The 17,271-nt window shown below is 41.6% G+C and overlaps 1 gene segment (V, D, J or C); it reads left to right on the forward strand.

Annotated features, from left to right (window-relative positions):
• The window catches only part of LOC128091709 (T cell receptor delta constant-like), a 44,100-nt gene extending 42,717 nt beyond the window's left edge, over positions 1 to 1,383 (forward strand). Inside the window, 2 exon segments of the C gene segment in view lie at positions 72 to 188; positions 740 to 1,383. Of these exon segments, the coding sequence occupies positions 72 to 187 (116 nt within the window).
• The last annotated feature ends 15,888 nt before the right edge of the window (positions 1,384 to 17,271 follow it).

Genomic DNA, 17,271 nt, shown 5'->3' on the forward strand with positions numbered 1-17,271 from the left:
TATACCCATATCACAGCATCTCACTCTAGACCATGACCTCTCTCTCCCCTCTTTTTTCTCTCACTGAGCAGATATCAATGTGGAGAAAGTGAACATGTTGTCCATGGCTGTGTTGGGTTTGAGAGTTCTGCTGGCAAAAAGTATTGCCTTCAATACACTCATGAGTATCAAGCTGCTGCTTTTCTAAGGTAAGGAAACACATAGCGTGGTCTGTGGAAACAGAGTTATGTGTCTGAAATGGCCACTTGGCTTTGTGTACTTCTTGAACCACACAGGGAGTGATGACTGTTCATCTACTTCTATTCCATTAAAATATATATATTGCCTCTTTCTGCAAACAAGCAAAGAATCAAAACCAGACTTTTTCTGTGTTCCATGCTCAGTTTTTGTTGCTGGTTCCCAGATGTGCTTTGCTTTGCCAGAGCACCTCAGGTTTTATCACTAATGCCTAAGAAATATTTCATTGACTGACTCAAATGGCAGAACCTGAGTCTTGGAGAACAGTCAAGGTGAGTAAGGAGTCAGAAGGATGGCTCCCAAAACAAAAATGTGTGGGGATGGCAGGAAAGAAAGGAGAAGGAAGAATTTTAAAATTAATGTTCCCAGAGGGATAAAAAGTAGTCCAGACTGAGCCTGGTGAGTCTTCCTGTCTTGATCTAATAACAGTCAAACAGTGGAGGGGTATATGCTTTAAATGTATTACATTAAATATAACCTAAAACACACTTTGTTCTTCTAGGCAATGGAGAAACAAGGCAGCAGAAGTGTGAGGAACAGAAGGAGAGAGCATTTACCAGCAGTATGAATTCCAGGGGTGGAAAACCTTCCTAGACAGTTTAAGTAACTGTTAGAGTTGTAACTGATTTTGCTATTTCTTGTTCTCTGTGAACTGAGGAGAGTACATTTTTCTTCATTCCTTTGCTAAGTAGGAATTGTTTTTCCCTTTCTTTTATCCTTTGCATAGAAGCACCCCACCAGCACTGATAGTTTTAAAAATCAGAGCCTCACCACAGGTACATCACCATTTGAAAATGCATTTACAGGAATGTTGCATTACTCCATAGAGCTGAGATTTTACTGCTGAGAGGATTCTGGAGAGGCTATTAATTAATTAATATTAAAAGTCTTACTGCTTTTTAGATAACAATTTAAATTCAATAACAATCAATAACTTCAATATGCTTCAATAACAATCTTTCTAGTGTAGATGAAGAAATCTGTGTTGGACCTGAAGTGATTCACTGCAACCAGATAATGTTCAACCACCAGTAACAGTTTTATTTGCATTTCTTTGTTTAACTTGTATCACTTCTGCAAAGCATACAACATCTCTGTTTTAAGTTGCTGTAATCATTGCTCAAATAAAGTTTTAATATGCTAAAATGCTGTAGTTTGTGCTGTGTTTATTCTTCTGAATTTGGAAGGGAGACTGGTAAAATCTAGTTGTTCCAATGACCAGCGACATCAGATGTACAGCTTTGATATCCTGGGTTTCCTGTTGATGAATTTGTGTTTCGTAGGGTTGTACTGGGAAGCGAAGGCTTCCTTTGGCACATTAAAAAGCTTCAGGAGGGCCAGGCCAAGGCGATTTAAATATTATTTTTTTACTTTTCAGATGACTTTATAAAGAATCTGCTGTGATATTCTGGATCACATCAAAAAGGTACAAGGAGAAATCACTTAGGAGACAAGTTGTAATGAGCATGGGCAAGAAAAACAGAGAGATGAGCAGAGAGATGAGAATGCACTACTTACTTCCATTCACTGTTACCAGGATGGGGCCAGCAGGAAACAACGTGTGCTGGTTTGATGGAGAGATATAACTTCTATAGCAACTTGCTAAAAAGACACTCAGCACACAGACTCCCCAACTCATCCTTCCCTCAGAAGCAGCAGGCAGGATGCTGTGGTTAACACAACTAACTTGCAACGTACAAGGTGAATTCCCCCTTGTTTTGAAAAACAAGTTAACCACATCCTGGAGAGAAAATTACAGCTACCAATTGAGTTATTGCTGCCTTCAAGACAGACTCTAAAAACACTGCTTAATAACTTGGTCAGGTCAGTCTTTCACACCCTGCAGACACCTAGAGGAAAACCTTCGTCTTATCATACAGCCATAGAATCAATTGCGACAGAATTATTTTCTTCAGAGTGCCTGGAATGATGCCATATTTTGGTTCTAGGAGAAAAACAACATTGATAACATGCTGATGTTTGCAGTTGCTGCTAAGCAGTGCTGTACAGAGCCAAAGCCATTTGCTGGGGGCTAGCTGGGCATCGGCTGGGGGGTGGTGAGCAATAGCTTGTATCACTTGCAAAATACATTCATAGAGGTATACATATTTGTCAAAATTATTATTCTTTATCTTAGAAAATAGTTTTATCTCAACCCATGAATTCTACTTCTTTCTTTTTTCTTCTTTTTTTTTTTCTTTCTGATTCTCTCCCCTGTCCCACTGTGGGGGGAGGGGAGTGAGTGAACAAACAACTGTGTGGTGCTCAGTCACCTGCCGGCTTAAGCCACAACATCAGAGAATGGCTTAGGTTGCAGGAGACCCTAAAGATCACCTAGTTCCACCCCTCTGCCGTGGGCAGGGTTGCCAACCACAAGATCAGGCTGCACAGGATCCCATCTTTGAATACTTCCAGAGATGGGGCATCCACAACTTCTCTGGGCAACCTGTTCCAGTGCCTCACCACCCTCTGAGTAAAGAATTTATTCCTAACATCTAACCTAAATCTCCCCTCTTTTAGTTTGAATCCATTCTCCTTCGTCCTATCACTATCAGACAGTGTAAGAAGTCAGGTCCCCTTCTGTTTGTAAGCTCCTGTCAAGTACTGGAAGGCCATCATGAGATCTTCCAGGAGCCTTCTCTTCTACAAGCTGAACAAGCTCCTTTAACCCTTGTTCACTACAGATATTCTCCAGCCCTTTGATCATCTTTGTTGCCCTACAGCTTTGCATCCTTCCTGTATTTGAGGCCCCAGCCTTGGGCACTTATGCAAAATATGAGTGAAATTTACATAACCCAACAGAACAGTCTCATCATAATATAAATTATGGGAAGTTGTTCTTTCATATTTTATCCTGATTTTCTGATGACATCCACCACATTTTCTCATTAGACTCCAGATCACTCCTTTTCCCAGCTTCTCAGGCAAGACTCTCTGTGAAATCTCTGTGGATCTCTGTGAAAATCAAGAAATAGCATTTTCTTCAGTAGTCCTTGGTTGTGACTGGAAACCACAGAATGGAAAACTTGTGATGTTGCACATGGGAAGACTGGGATCTATAAATGTTTGACTACTGAGTGGCATGGCACAAATTTGTACAGAAATATATCAGTCAAATAAAGACTAAAGAAGGGTGTAATAAACCCTTGGAAGATGAGAAGTTTCTGTACCCAGTGAGGAATTTTGGCATCTATGCAGCCAGTGTGAGAGAAGAGATGTTAATGGGAAAGGCAACACCTTACTGTACCACCTGATATGGGTGGAAGAAGCAAGCATGTGTGCAGACGCACAAATCCTTTCCAGCTCTTACATTTCTAGATAAACTGCACTGGATGTTTCAATAAAACACCCAATTATTTCCACAGTTATGAGTTCTTTGGATCTAGAAATTTTAGTTTGAGTTAAGAAAGAACCTGTAGCAGCTCTGGTCCTATTTTTCATCCTTGTGAACTCGTAATTATCTCCTACAATCAGTGGCTTTTCTGTTGAGAGTTTAAAAACTATAATATTGAGCCAATGCAGGACATGCGAAGAAAATTGTCCATGCTTGGAACTTTGACCAGCAGAAAAAAATCTGCTGGTGCTGGTCAGCGACTGGCTGAACATGAGCCAACAGTGTGTTCAGGTGGCCAAGAAGACCAGTGACATCTTCTTGTGTATCAGAAATACTGTGGTTGGCAGGACAAGAGGAGATCCTTCGAACATGATGCTGGTGAGACTGCACCTGGAGCACTATGTTCAGTTTTGAGCACTTCACTATAACAGTGATATTGTGTTGCTCAGGTCTGTGTAAAGAATGACAACAAAGCTGGTATAGGGACTACAAAACTAGTGTAGTGGGACTGAGGGAATTGGGATTGCTTAATCTGGAGAAAAGGAGGCTGAAGGGAAAGCTCATTACTTTACAGTTACCTAAAAAGAGGTTGAACAGAGAGAGTGTTGGTCTCTTTTCATAGATAGCAAGTGATAGGACATGAGGAAACGGTCTCAAGTTGCAACAGGGGAGGTTCAGATGAGATATCAGAAAGAACTTCTTCAATGAAAGGGTGCCAAAGCACTGGAATGGGCTGTCCAGGCAGTTGTCATTTGTGGAGTCATTTGAGAAACATGTGGATGTGGGGCACTAAGGGATGTGGTTTAGTATAAGACTTGGTAGGTCAGGCTGGTGGTTGGACTTGATGAATTTGTAGGCACTTTTTCCATCTAAATGATTCTATAATTCTATGTAGCTTTGGAAAAAAAATAGAGATTATCTGCAAGATAAAAAGGACCTCATTGTGACCCATAGCTTCCTCGTGGGAGGAGGGCATGGAAGGTCAGGAGCTGATCTTCTTTCTCTGGTGACCAACAACAGAACCTGAGAGAATGGCATGAAACTGTGACAGAGGAGGGTCAGACTAGATATGAGGAAAAGGCTGTTCACCAAGAGTGGCTGGGCATTGGAACAGCTTCTCAGGATGTGGCTGTGGCATTCAGCTTGCCTGAGTTTAAGTATCCGGACAGTGCTCTCAATCTGAGTTTTGGGTGGTTCTGTGTGGAGTCAGGAGCTGGCCTCAATGGTCCTTATGCATCTCTTCCAGTTCAGGTTATTTTGATTCTATGATTCTAAAATCTATTTGCAGGCAGCTTTTGTACAGCCCAGTAGTAAGACTGTGTAGCGAAAAGCTTCCTGAATAAAGTTGGAAGTAGTTGTTCTTGAATGAAGTTTTTCTTCATTGGAAAAGGTTTGGTTAAAAAATCATCACAAATTTTCACCCAAGCAATGAAAATCAACAAGGCAAATGGTTTGGTAGTGAAATTCAACACAATTGAATCAGAATGAGTGCTCAAATTTTTCCCTTTTTTCTCTCCCATGTGTTAGCAGGGGTTATTTTTGTTCCCTTTTCTGTCAGTAATTACATTGTTTTAAGGAGCTTCTTGCTTGTCTCCTGCAAAACAAATTGCAACATTTTTCTCTAGCAAAAGGTAAGAAAAATCCTGATGCTTGTGTCTTATTTTTCTTACCCACAGATCAGAGACACTTACATGAAAAGCTCAAACAATCTTCTTGCGATTCAAGGCAGGCCATGCATGAGGGCACATTTTCATATTCATAACCAGTGCTCAATTTATGCTCTTCTCCTGCTTGAATTCCACAAAACAGTGAGATCTTTAGAAAAGTATCCTGGCATTTGAGGTATTCTCAAGAATAAAGAAAATGTAACAGATGAACCACAGCACCCCTGGGAGGCTCTTCCCTCTCAGCACTGCAGCTGGTGCTGCAAGATGGCCTTGGGTGTACAGAGCGACATGAAACACAGATGGTATCCATGTCTCGTTTGGCATTTGGAAAGAGGTCTCACTTCAAGTGTTCCTCCTTCTCTGTACCGTGTTGATCCTAGAAGCTCATCAACAAGGAGTAAAAATGAGAGAAGATCTTAAAATGCCATTGATATTTGGTATAAAGGGGCAATTAAACTCCTTTGTAGCTTTTAAATTTGTCACATAAACTTGTCTTGCAAGAGCCACAAATACAGTTTAGAACCTATTTAAACAATTGCAAGAGCTTTTATATCTTTATGGAGACCAACATCAGAAAAAGAGCAAAAACTTTTGAAAGTATTTGGCTCAATGAGTTCAGTGATTCAGATCTTAAAAGGATTCCAACAATTAAGTCAGGATCGTGTCCTGGTTTCAGCTCCATTCTGAGCTGATTTTTCCTTCATAGTGTCTGGTGTGATGCTAAGTTTCGTCTTTAGGAGAAAAGCAATGTTGATGACACACCACTGTTTTAGCTGAGCAGTAAAACAGGATAAAAACCACAATTGCTTTTCGAACAAAATGTAAAGCCCTCTTCAACACACAACTATGTGCCTGAGCAAGACTCACTATTTCCCCTACAGTAAACCTTGATTTTTGCTTTTTTCATGTCATGTTCCAGGGCTAGACTATTTTCTCATCAACAAGTCTTTAAATTGTGTATGTGATTTCATCCTGACGTGGGATTTCTTGCCAAAGGAGTGTAATGTAATTATCCTCCCCAATTATCCTCAACTACTACAAATCTCAGCAGGCTTTAAGAGCTATTCTTGTATTAATCAACGTGCAAGGGTTAAATTTGGAATATCAAAGAATCACAGAATCATAGAATGGCTTCAGTTAGAATGGAATTAAAGAAGGGCAGGGAACCCATCCACCAGATCAGGTTGCCCAGGGCACCATCCAACCTGGTCTTGGATGCCACCAGGGATGAGGCATCCATAACTTCTCTGGGCAAACTTTTCCAGTGCCTAATCACTCTCTGAATAAACAATTTCTTCCTAACAACTAAACTAAATCACCTCTCTTTTAGTTCAAAGCTATTCCCCCTTGTCACTGTCAGATCATGTCAAAAATTGGTCTCCTCCTGTTCATAAGTTCCCCTCAAATACTGTGAAGTCACAATGAAAGGTCTCCAAAGCCTACTCTTCTCTACAATAAACAAAACACACTCCCTCAACCTTTATTCATGGGAGAGGTGCTCCAGGCCTATGGTCCCCTTAGTCATCTTAGTCTTGGTCATCTTCTCTGGACCCACTCCAACAGTTCTGTATCCTTCTTGTGCTGGGATCCCCAGGCTGGGACATAGCACTTCCAATGGCACCTCACAAGGACAGAGTGGAGGGGGGCAATCACCTCCCTTGCCTTCCTGGCCACCTTTCTTTTGATGTTGGCCTTCTGGGCTTCAAGAATACATTGCTGGTGCCTGTAAAGCTTTTCATACACCAGAACCCCCAAGACATTGCAGAAGTGCTCTCAGCTCTTTTCCCACACATCTGGGATTGCCTGGCCAAACTGCAACAGCTTGTACTTGGCCTTGTTGAACCTCATTTGTTTCAGATGGGCATGCTTTTCAAGCTTGTCTAGGTCCCTCTGGATGGTGCCTCTTCCTTCAATTATGTCAGTTGCATCACTCAGCTTGGTTTCATCAGCAGACTTGCTGAGAGTGCACTTGATCCCATCATCTTTGTCACTGACGAGCACCAGTCCCAGGATGGATCCCTGGAGTTCATTACTTGTCACCAGCCTCCACCAGGACATAAAACCTTCGATCACAACCCTCTGGTTGCAATAATCCAACCAGTTCCTTGTCCACTAATAGTCCAGCCTTCAAATCTGCATTTCTCCAATTTATAGATGGGGATGTGTTGTGAGACCATGTTGAAGTCCCTGCAGAAGTCTGGATGGATGATATCAATTGTACTTCCTTTGTGCACTGATGCTGCCACTCCATCATAGAAGGCCAGCAGATTGGTCAGGCATGGTCTGTTCTTGGTGAAGCTACACTGGCTGTTTCAGTCACCTCTCATTTATGGCTTAACATATTTTCCTGATATCTGATCTGTGACGTGCCCAGGTACAGACATGGGGCTCGCACATCTGTTGATCCTCCTCCTTTTCCTCCCTTTCTTGAAAATGGCAAAGTTGTTTCCATTTTTCCAGTCCCTAGGGACTTCATTTCACAGCCTTTACTTTTTAAATATAATGGAGAGAGGCTTGTCAACCACATCAACCAGCTCCCTCAGGACCCTGGAATGGATGTTGTCCAGCCCCATAGAGTTGTACAAGTTTAACCTCATGAGGTGGTCTCTGACATTTCTGCCCTTATAGCGGGAGAGATTTAGCTTCCCCTACCCACACCTGGAGGTTCAGGGACATGAGAGACATGAGGAGCCTGTCTGGCAGTGAGGAAGGAGGGAATGAAAGTGTTGTTACTTCAGCATTCTCCATGTCTTTTGAAGCCAGTTCTTTCATCTCACTATCAGAAAGAGTACACTTTCCTTGACCTGTCTCTTAACCAGTGTGTGTGTAGAATCCCTTCTTGTTATTTTCACAACTCTCACCAAGTTCAGCTCCATCTCCACCTTGACTTTCATGATCTCACCTCTGCATGTACAGGCAGCATCTCTGCATTCTTCCCAGCACACCATCCCTGGTTCAACTGCCTGTATTCTTCCTTTTTATCCCCCAGTTTGACCAGCAGGTACATGCTCAGCCATGCTCCTTTCCCATCTGCTCTGCTTGATTTCTTACACTGTGAACTACTGCACTCTTAGAAAGGTGTCATTAAAATGCTGCCAGCTTTATTCTGATCCTATCTCTAAGGACAGTTTCCCGGGGGATATAATCCAGCAATTCCTTAAACAGCCTGAAGTTGACTCTCCAGAAGTTCAGGGTCCTGACTATGCTCTTTGCCAGGCTCAAATTCCTCGAGATCGTGAACTTGACCAGGGCATCTTCACTACAGCTCAGGCTGCCTGCAATCATAACCTCCTTAATAATCTCCACTAATGCTTCACCTCTGATTAGTCTGAACAAAACCTGGACCCAGAAGTTACTCTCAAAAGACTCCAGGAGTCTCCTGGATTGCTTGCAGCTCGTCATGTTGTTTTCCCAGCAGATAGCTGGGTGATTGAAATCCCCAACCAGGGTGAGAGCTTGTGAGCATGGCACTTCTTGCAGCTGAAGCAAGAAGGCCTCATCAATAGGATTGCTTTATCAGGTACCCTGTATCAGACTTTAACTGCCAGATTCCTTGGACTGGTACCTAATTTTAAACCACAAGCTCTCAACCTGGTCATGGCTGTTTATGCAACTTATTTCTTAGAATAAGAAAGAAAAGAAAGAATAAGAAAGCCACTCCACTGTTCTTCTTGCTCTGCCTCTCTCTTCTAAAAAGCTTGTAGCCCTCAATCACAGTACTCTGTCTCCTGCTGCTCATTTACCATGCTGCATGCACTGGTGTAGAGGCACTTCAGCTGGGCTGTTGTGTTTCCTTCCTGGAGGAGCCCATCCCAATTTCCCTGAGATTTCCCCTGCTGCTTCCTAAACAGACAGTGTTCCCTAGCTCTACTCACTGAGCACTGATCCACTTCTCCCATCAAACCCAGTTCAAAGCCCTGGTGATAAGCACAGCCATTTTGCTGCCTCATATGTTCCTGTCCCTCCTGGTCACTGCATCCCAACCAACTCAACATGTCTGGTCTATTGAAGGTGTGTCCTGGACCACAGAAACCAAAGCCCTGTGCACAGTGCCATCCCTGCAGCCAGTGATTCAACTGATCTGTTCTCCTCCTGTCCACACCCCAGAAATTTATGGAGTATGCAAATATTTTGAAGGGTTCTCAGAGCAAAACCCAGTACTTCTTGGTTTTAACTTGCTGAAAGTAACGAGAATGCATGAGAATGGGGTAAAAAATCTCAAAATGATTTCTTGAGGGAGTGAATTGGATTCGAACAGTCTGCCCTTTTCCTCTTAAACTTTGAGATGGAAAATCAGGCTTTATTTCACTTTCAGCCATACAACTTTTTATAGATGTTTTAAGTGTTTATAGAGCTGATAAACTGATTGTTCTCTTGCCTCTCTTGTCTCATTTTAAACATGATTTTTTTTTTTTAATTTTAAGCATGAAAAAAAAATCCTTTTGTGGAACTGAATCCTTATAGTATTTTATACAGCATTATGAATACAATAGGAATAGTGTTGGCCTCTTCTGATAATATTCTCATCTGTGTGCTCTATTTGCCTGAAATACTAAACTGTTCCGCATAAAATCAGGCATGTTGATGTGAACTGAATTTCTTTCCTTGATCTCTCCTGCTACCTGCTGGTTGGAGTGTTAATTTTTCTGCTTTTATATTTGATGAATTTCAATAAATAAGTTGAATGGGAAAGAAAAAAAAAAAAAAAAGCAAACAAAACTAAAAGCAAAAAACCAAACAAACAAAACCAAAACCAAAACAAAACAAAAAAACAACCTACAAAGAAAATAGTTTAAAAAACCCAACAACACAAACACAAAAAGCAAGATCAAACAAACCAAAATGAAGTGACTGTTGCCTCTGCAGATGCCACGGATTAAACTTACCTGCTCTGAGTTTGCACTCTCAAATTGCCGACCAGTGCAGATGAAAACTCTTGTTATATGAGAAATAAGCTTTAAAAAGCCCACTGCCAGAGGTGTGTATGTGAAAGAAGATGAATAACTGAACTGAGATGCAAATATGCTTTATTTGTAGGTGCAAGATAAAGTTGTTTGCTGTACAGAAAAGTGACTTCTTAAGAATGAAATGAAGTAGAATATGGCAAAGGCTTGCAGAACTGCTTCTGAAATATGTTGGTCCTTCTAAGGGAACTTTGAACTGTAAATTAAAGAAAACAAGCAGCAGCAGTCTGAACATTTGGGTCTTTTGAGGCTATGGGTGTCTTGCTAAACAAGGGCAAAGTCTGAAACAGTGAGGAATGCAGTAGAGCTTTCTGGTTTCAGTAAATGAAGGCACTGATGAGAAGGTGGGCGAATATTAAGTGCCAAGCTGTCTGGTGCCCTGGGAGGAAGACATTAGAAAGCAAATCGCTGCGTCTAGGAAGGCTGCGGATGAGACAACAGGAGCGGCGTTGGCATGGTGACACCCTTTGTTCCTTCGAACGTCGAGTAATTGTTCCTTTGAATGCTGAGAGCATTTCTGCTCAGGGGTTTCTCACTCTGGAAAGTGCTGCCTGTGGACCTGGCTGTCTCTTGAAACAGGTCCGTTTCTTTGTTGCTGTCAAGGAACTTCTCTTGGGACAAAATTGACAAAAACAGAGTCTTTACTTTTTTGGAGATTTAAAGAATTAAGATTCCTCCTTGGCAAAAAGGATTTTTAATTTGGGTGGTTCTTTTTTTTCATTAGGTGTACTGCAATCAATAATAACTACATGGAGGTGCAAGACACCACCCAGAAGCTGTGCTCTTGATCAGAGGTAATTGGGTGCAACCAAGGGGTGGGAGGACGGGAAGGCTGTTCTGTGGGGCGGTCATTTGCTACATGACTCTGCTAAAATGATTTATCCTTTGTGGTCCACTGTGTGTGAAATGATGTAGAGGAATTCTTTAAAACTCTTTATGCACCAAAACGATTGGGATTGGGTGGGATGCCTTATGCAGAAAGACAGAGTTGGACTGCTTTTGATTCTAATTCTGTTTGATTTCTGCATTAGAAATAGATACTTCAAAATGTCAAGTGATTTGGTCTACTGCTTTTCATCCCGTAGGGAATTGGACAGTATTCCTTCCCACTCCTCAGGCAGTTTTTAGCTGAAAGTCTTTGGCTTTAGTACAGACTGCATATGCATTGCAGCTCAGAAAGAACCATTTAATACGTAAATCAGATTTACTGATGTTGAGTTATGTTAGCAGAGTTACGGAGTGATTAATTTATATCATCACTTCTACCAATCGTTCTCCTCAGCAGATGAAGGAATTTCTCAAATTGCTTTAAATATCAAATGATCACTATCTTTATGTGACAAGAAATCGTGATGTAAACCTCTTAAATGTCAGGAGAGTGTGGATGGACATCCTGTTTTTGTAAAGGGCTGAGCTACAGTGCGTACAGTCATTGACAAGACCATATTTGTGCGGGCTGTACCTCACACGGTGCTTTCGGGTAAGATGCTGTGCTTTAACGATAGGAAAATGAGGATGACATTTCCAAGGGACAAACATGGGGAGAACTGCCAGGAGCACAAATCGTATTTCCATCGGTTTTGTGAAGTAAAAGAAGGGTTGAATAAAAATCCTGTTCACACTGGGTACTGTGTAAGCTGTAGTTGAACACAGTGATGAAGCATCTTCCCAGAGGGGGTATTTAGAACCAGAAGGTTCAGTCAGGTAAGAATGGCAGAAAAACTTCTGCATCCATAAGGATATAATATGATGCATAAAATGTATCATATAATTCTCAGTGCATTTAAATTGCATTATGATTAAATTAGCCAGTGGTGGGTATTAATTTTCAAAGCCAGCACCAGCTGAGATCATTGCTAAAAAACTTTTCAGTCTGATTTGGTTCTGTAAATTCATAACCACTTTCTGGCTTGTATGATTTCTGGTCATGATTGCCAGTCCAGTCTCACTCTAGGAAGGCTTGAATGTTACTGTTTATTTAGAGAGAAGCACAGGCTTGGACAGTTTGCACTCTGGGGATGGATATGAAGTTAAATTTGAGAAAAGGCGTTAGATTTTTCCTTGGACACTTCTCTTCCCATCAGCAACTTGATAGGATTAGAAGCTTGTGAGATTCAAAGAATAACTAGATGTGTTTGCCTGCTGTGTCTTTTTCTCCTTTTTTTTTCTCTTTCTTTCTTCTTCTTCTTCTTTTTTTTTTTTTTTTTTTTTTTTTTAATTTTAGCTTTTAAACCCCAATGAGTCTTTGCAAAACTTTCTATAGTAGCTAAAAACATTTGTGGCAAATATCTACTTAATTTTTGTCAGGGTGTGTAACTGACACTAGATCCCACTCAGTTTAAGAACTTCTGATTTTTTTTCCAGTTTTTATTTTTGTTTCCCCTTAAATATAGGTTAAGTCTTCTTAATTTAAGACAGAGCAGTGGATTTTGTCTACCTTGACGTCAGGAAAGCTTTCAGGCTTGTGTCCTCTAAAAACTTCATAAACAAGCTATTGATGTATGGGATGGATGAGCAGACAGTGCTGTGGGTTGAAAACCAGCTGAGCAACTTGGCCTGGAGTGTGGTGACCAGGGTCATGAAGGTCAGCTGGAGGCCAGCAACTATTGCTGTACCCAAGGGGTCAGCCCCAGGTACTGCCTAAAATCTTTGTTAAGGATGCTGAGTTTCCTGGTGACAGAAAACAGGGGGAAGGGCAAGAGTCATGGTGTCATTCAGCAGGACTTCAACAAACGGAGAAATGGGCTGATGGGCATCACAAAGTTCAACAAGGAGACATGCACAGCCCTATATCTGGGGAGGAACTTCCTCAGGCACCAGGACGTGCTGTGGGCCACTCAGCCTGGAAGAGAAGAACCAGGGGATCCTGGTGGACACCAAGAATAGGAGTTAATGATGTGCCCTTGGCATTAAAAGTCTGACAGTATTCATGGCTGCATTAGGCAGTCCTGTTAGTAGGCCAAGAGAGGTGTTCCGTCCACTCAGCACTGCTGAGGACAGACTTGGAATACTGAGTCCAGTTCTGGTCTCCTCAGTACAACAGACACAGATATAGTGAAGAGAGTCCATCAAAGGACCAGATACTGGAATTAATGTTCAGAATTTGCCTTAAAGAAGAGCACATCTCTTACACCAAAACCAGAACAAGAATCTCTTTGCTTAAGTTGTGAGAATTCAGTAAATTTGAAGCTTGTATTTCTGTAAATCTGAACAAAACAGAAGAATCTGATCATCTGATCCCCTATGAGGACAGGCTGAGGGAGTTGGGCTTGTTCAGCCTGGAGAAGAGAAGGCTGCGGGGTGACCTCATGGCAGCCTATCAATACCTGAAGGGAACCTACAGCCAGGAGGGGAGTCAACTCTTCAAAAGGGCTGACAACAGCAGGACGAGGGGAAATGGATCCAAGTTGAGGGAGGGAAGATTGAGGTTGGATGTTAGGGGGAAGTTCTTCACAAATAGAGTGGTTAGGCCCTGGAACGGGCTGCCCAGGGAGGTTGTGGATGCCCCGTCCTTGGCCGTGTTCAAGGCCAGGTTGGACGGGGTCCTGGGCAACCTGATCTGAATGTGTGTTTGGTGGCCCTGCTAGGCAGGGGGGTTGGAACTACGTGATCCTTGAGGTCCCTTCCAACCCGGGTGATTCTGTGATTCTGTGATTCTGTGATTTCATGATAACCACTTGACAGCAGTATGAGTCTGTCTGGAACTGGATGGCATTCATAAGTTTTCACATGTAAGATCTGAGTGGCATTTTGAGGTAGTTCACTGTAGTGGAAAAGCTGCAAGTGACTGTGATTAACTTTGAGACAGAAACATTTCTGAAGCTAAACTCAAGTGAATATTCTGGAAGAAGAAGAAAGAAACTCTACTGGAATAAAAAACTGTCAGAATATAATTCACTCTAATGCTAGCACTTCAGTTTTTAGGCTTACTATGTGTAGCTAGTCATGTGTGAGCAAGAAGAGGATAACAGTGAATTTTGGGGGTGCAATGCCTGTTTCTAGGAAGCTCTTTTTCATCTACTGAATTGAAAACATAGGCAGCAAAACTGATTTGCTTTTAGAGTGCCTATCATCTTTAATTTCAGCTACAAAGGAAGTTAATGGAAGCGTTTCCCCACTCTCCCATTCTCTATTCCCTAAAACACGAGAATGACATAAGGAACGCAAATTTGTATCTGGAATAGGAATAAATCCTTTTGGTCATTTTGGTCAGGAGAATTGGGGGGATCTGAAAGAAAGGACCCACGTGAAGAAATATCATTGTTTCATTGTTGAGTTTAGGCCATGCTGGATGAGGAGTTTCAGTGTGAGTTGTCTCAGTGCAGCAGGTTGGTGTACGATGGGATATCACTGACTGGGGCGGATGCAGAAGGTGCTATAGAAAAAATTCCCCTGTCCTGCTTAGGCTTACCCACCTTCACCACACAGTTAACAGCTGCTGTGGAAGGCTGAGTAATTACTGCAGAACAACAGAACTACTTTATGCCCTGTGATAGATATGAACTGGGCTGTGAGAGAGGATCCCACAGCACATGATGTAGAGGAAAGGCAGCAAAGAAGTGAATTGTCATGAGGGGTTTTTATTTAGGACATTTGAGAAGAAACCCTCAGGAGATGTATGTGTACACATCAAAGCCAAAAAACTCCCCTATCCTACTGTCAGAATGTTTGATAAAGCTCTTTGTCACACAGTAACTTCATGCATGCTAATGAAATGGTGACACAGGGCAAGAGGATAAGCCTGTCTGTTCATCCAAGTGAATTTAAAAAAAATGATCTCAAAAGCAGAGTTTGGTGAAGCTGAGAGCAGCTTTGGCAATTAGGGATCTAATGATAACTTCATGAGGAAATCTTCTTTAAGAAGAGTAAGTGAGTGTTATTGTTTGTCTTGAAAGCCCAGGTTTAGTCTCTAAAACTGAACATCTATGGTCAAGTCTTCTAGCCAAAGGTGATTTTTTACTTTTATTTCCATCAATGGATTTATATGTTTTTTTCTTTGTTTGATTTTTTCTGAAAGAGATTTTATTTGTTTGTTTGCTTTTGTATGATGAGAATTCATATAAAAGGCTTGAGAATCATACATAAGGCATGAGAAATGCCTGTGTATTTCTACTAATTGTGGAAAGGCACTCGAACGTCAGTGCTGAACTTAATGTGCAGGATTTACACCTGGTCTGTCACAAGACATGTAATATCCTTGAACACGTAGTCCAGATTCTCAGTTTCTTTGCAGCACGTGAAGGCTAAGGGAGCAGGAGGGACAAAACAATGCAATAAACCCACTTCCAAACAAAGATTTCCACTAGTTTTGCAATGAAATGGAAATTATGAATTGAAGAAATCCTGCCTTGGGTCAAAAGCTTGCTGTCGATGGGATCTTGTAAAGCTCTGTGGGTGCGAATTCCATAAATTAGGCAAAAACCAGATTCAGGTTACCCCCAGCAGCTCAGTGCTCAGGGCATGGAATGTCCCTTGGTCAGTTTGGGTCAGCCATCCTGGATGTGCCCCCTCCCAGCCTCCCTGCATGCAGGGCAGCCTGAGAAGCTGAAAAGATCTTGACTTGGTGTCAACATCACCCAGCAACGGTTATAACGTTGGTTTGGTAGCAGTACTGTTTTCATCAGAAATCCCAAATGCAGCACCATGTGGGCTTCTATGAAGAAAAGTAACACTACATTCACCTTTGGGAAAGCAAATAAACTGAGGGTAAATCAGGTGTTTTTTCCTAGTGAAGAAAGGCCTTGTAGAGGTTTGAAAGCAATGGAGCAATAATTGATGAAATCTCTTAGTTTCCAACTTAGTGAAAATAAAAGGGAGGCAGACATCTATAGGTATTATTGCTTTTACATTTATATATAGCTTGTTGAGGGTCATCTCCTTAGCTAAGCCAAATGACAAATTCAGTAATAAACTATAGACATCATCAGATAGCATTCTTGACTGAATTTAATTAAGTTTTCTTCTAGGAGAGGAGTTAACGAGATGCAGGTATTTCTCTGGATGGTTTTTGTAAAGCACTTGTTGGCTGTGTGAATACAGGAAACTCGAGGGCTGCAACCTTTGGCCAAGGAACAAATCTTTTCATAACACCAAGTAAGTGAAGAAGGAAAGAATTTTATACACCAGCCTTTACCATCCAGCTTCAGTTTCCGAGGTTCAGCTTGCTACGTCAAAGCAGCTTTATGCATTTCACTTCAATATTTTGCTTGTTTGTTTCTAGACATTAAATCTGTTTGCAGATCTTGTGTTTAGGAATGTAGTGACTGTGCTGTGTAGTACCCTTAAGGCTGAAAAACTTCTCAGTATTAATTTTTCATATTCCAACTTTCCAAATGTACTGTCCTAGAAGGGTGACAAGTAAGGAAGAATTAAGATGTATTTTTTTCCTCTTTAAAATTAACATGCTGGCATAATAATGTTTGCATGGAAATATTGCATGCTAAATGAAGCCCTCATTTTATATCTATATTTGATTTGAAATCTCTCAATTGGAAGAAACTTTTTTGTTTTTACAGGCCTCAAACACGCACTGACATGGGTAGCAAAGTGTTATGCTGTTTGTGATAAGGTCTGGTTCAGCATGTTTTTAACCTGCTAAAGCAAACTTCTGAGTGTACAGCGGTCAGCACAGAAGGACATACTGGTTCTAAGGATTTTGGAATGACAGCATTTAACTCTGTAGTTCAGCAGTGATTCAGAATCTGCAGTTTATGTAAAGCGCTTTGTCACAGTGAGCTCCTGGCAGCTACGGAAGGATAACTTTTGGTGGAGGAACTCACCTGTCTGTGCTTCCAAGTGAGTAAAAAGAGTGATCTGAAATCATACGGCTTCAGCATATTCCCAGTTCCAGCCACACATCTTCAGTGGAGCTGGATATGCAAAAATGTTCCTGTGCCCTGGCCGTAGCTGCCTTCTTTCAGTGCCTCTCCAATGGGTGCAGATCCATCCTGAAAGTGTGCAGCAATACAAATCAGACAGCTTAGTATCAACTTTCTGCTGAATTCTCTTCTCCCCTTAAAACTACAGCGAGGTACCTTAGAAAGGAGATTGTATCCAAGCCCTTCAGTGA

This window comes from Tympanuchus pallidicinctus, unplaced genomic scaffold, assembly GCF_026119805.1.
Source record: "Tympanuchus pallidicinctus isolate F22 unplaced genomic scaffold, pur_lepc_1.0 scaffold50, whole genome shotgun sequence".
NCBI lineage: Eukaryota > Metazoa > Chordata > Aves > Galliformes > Phasianidae > Tympanuchus > Tympanuchus pallidicinctus.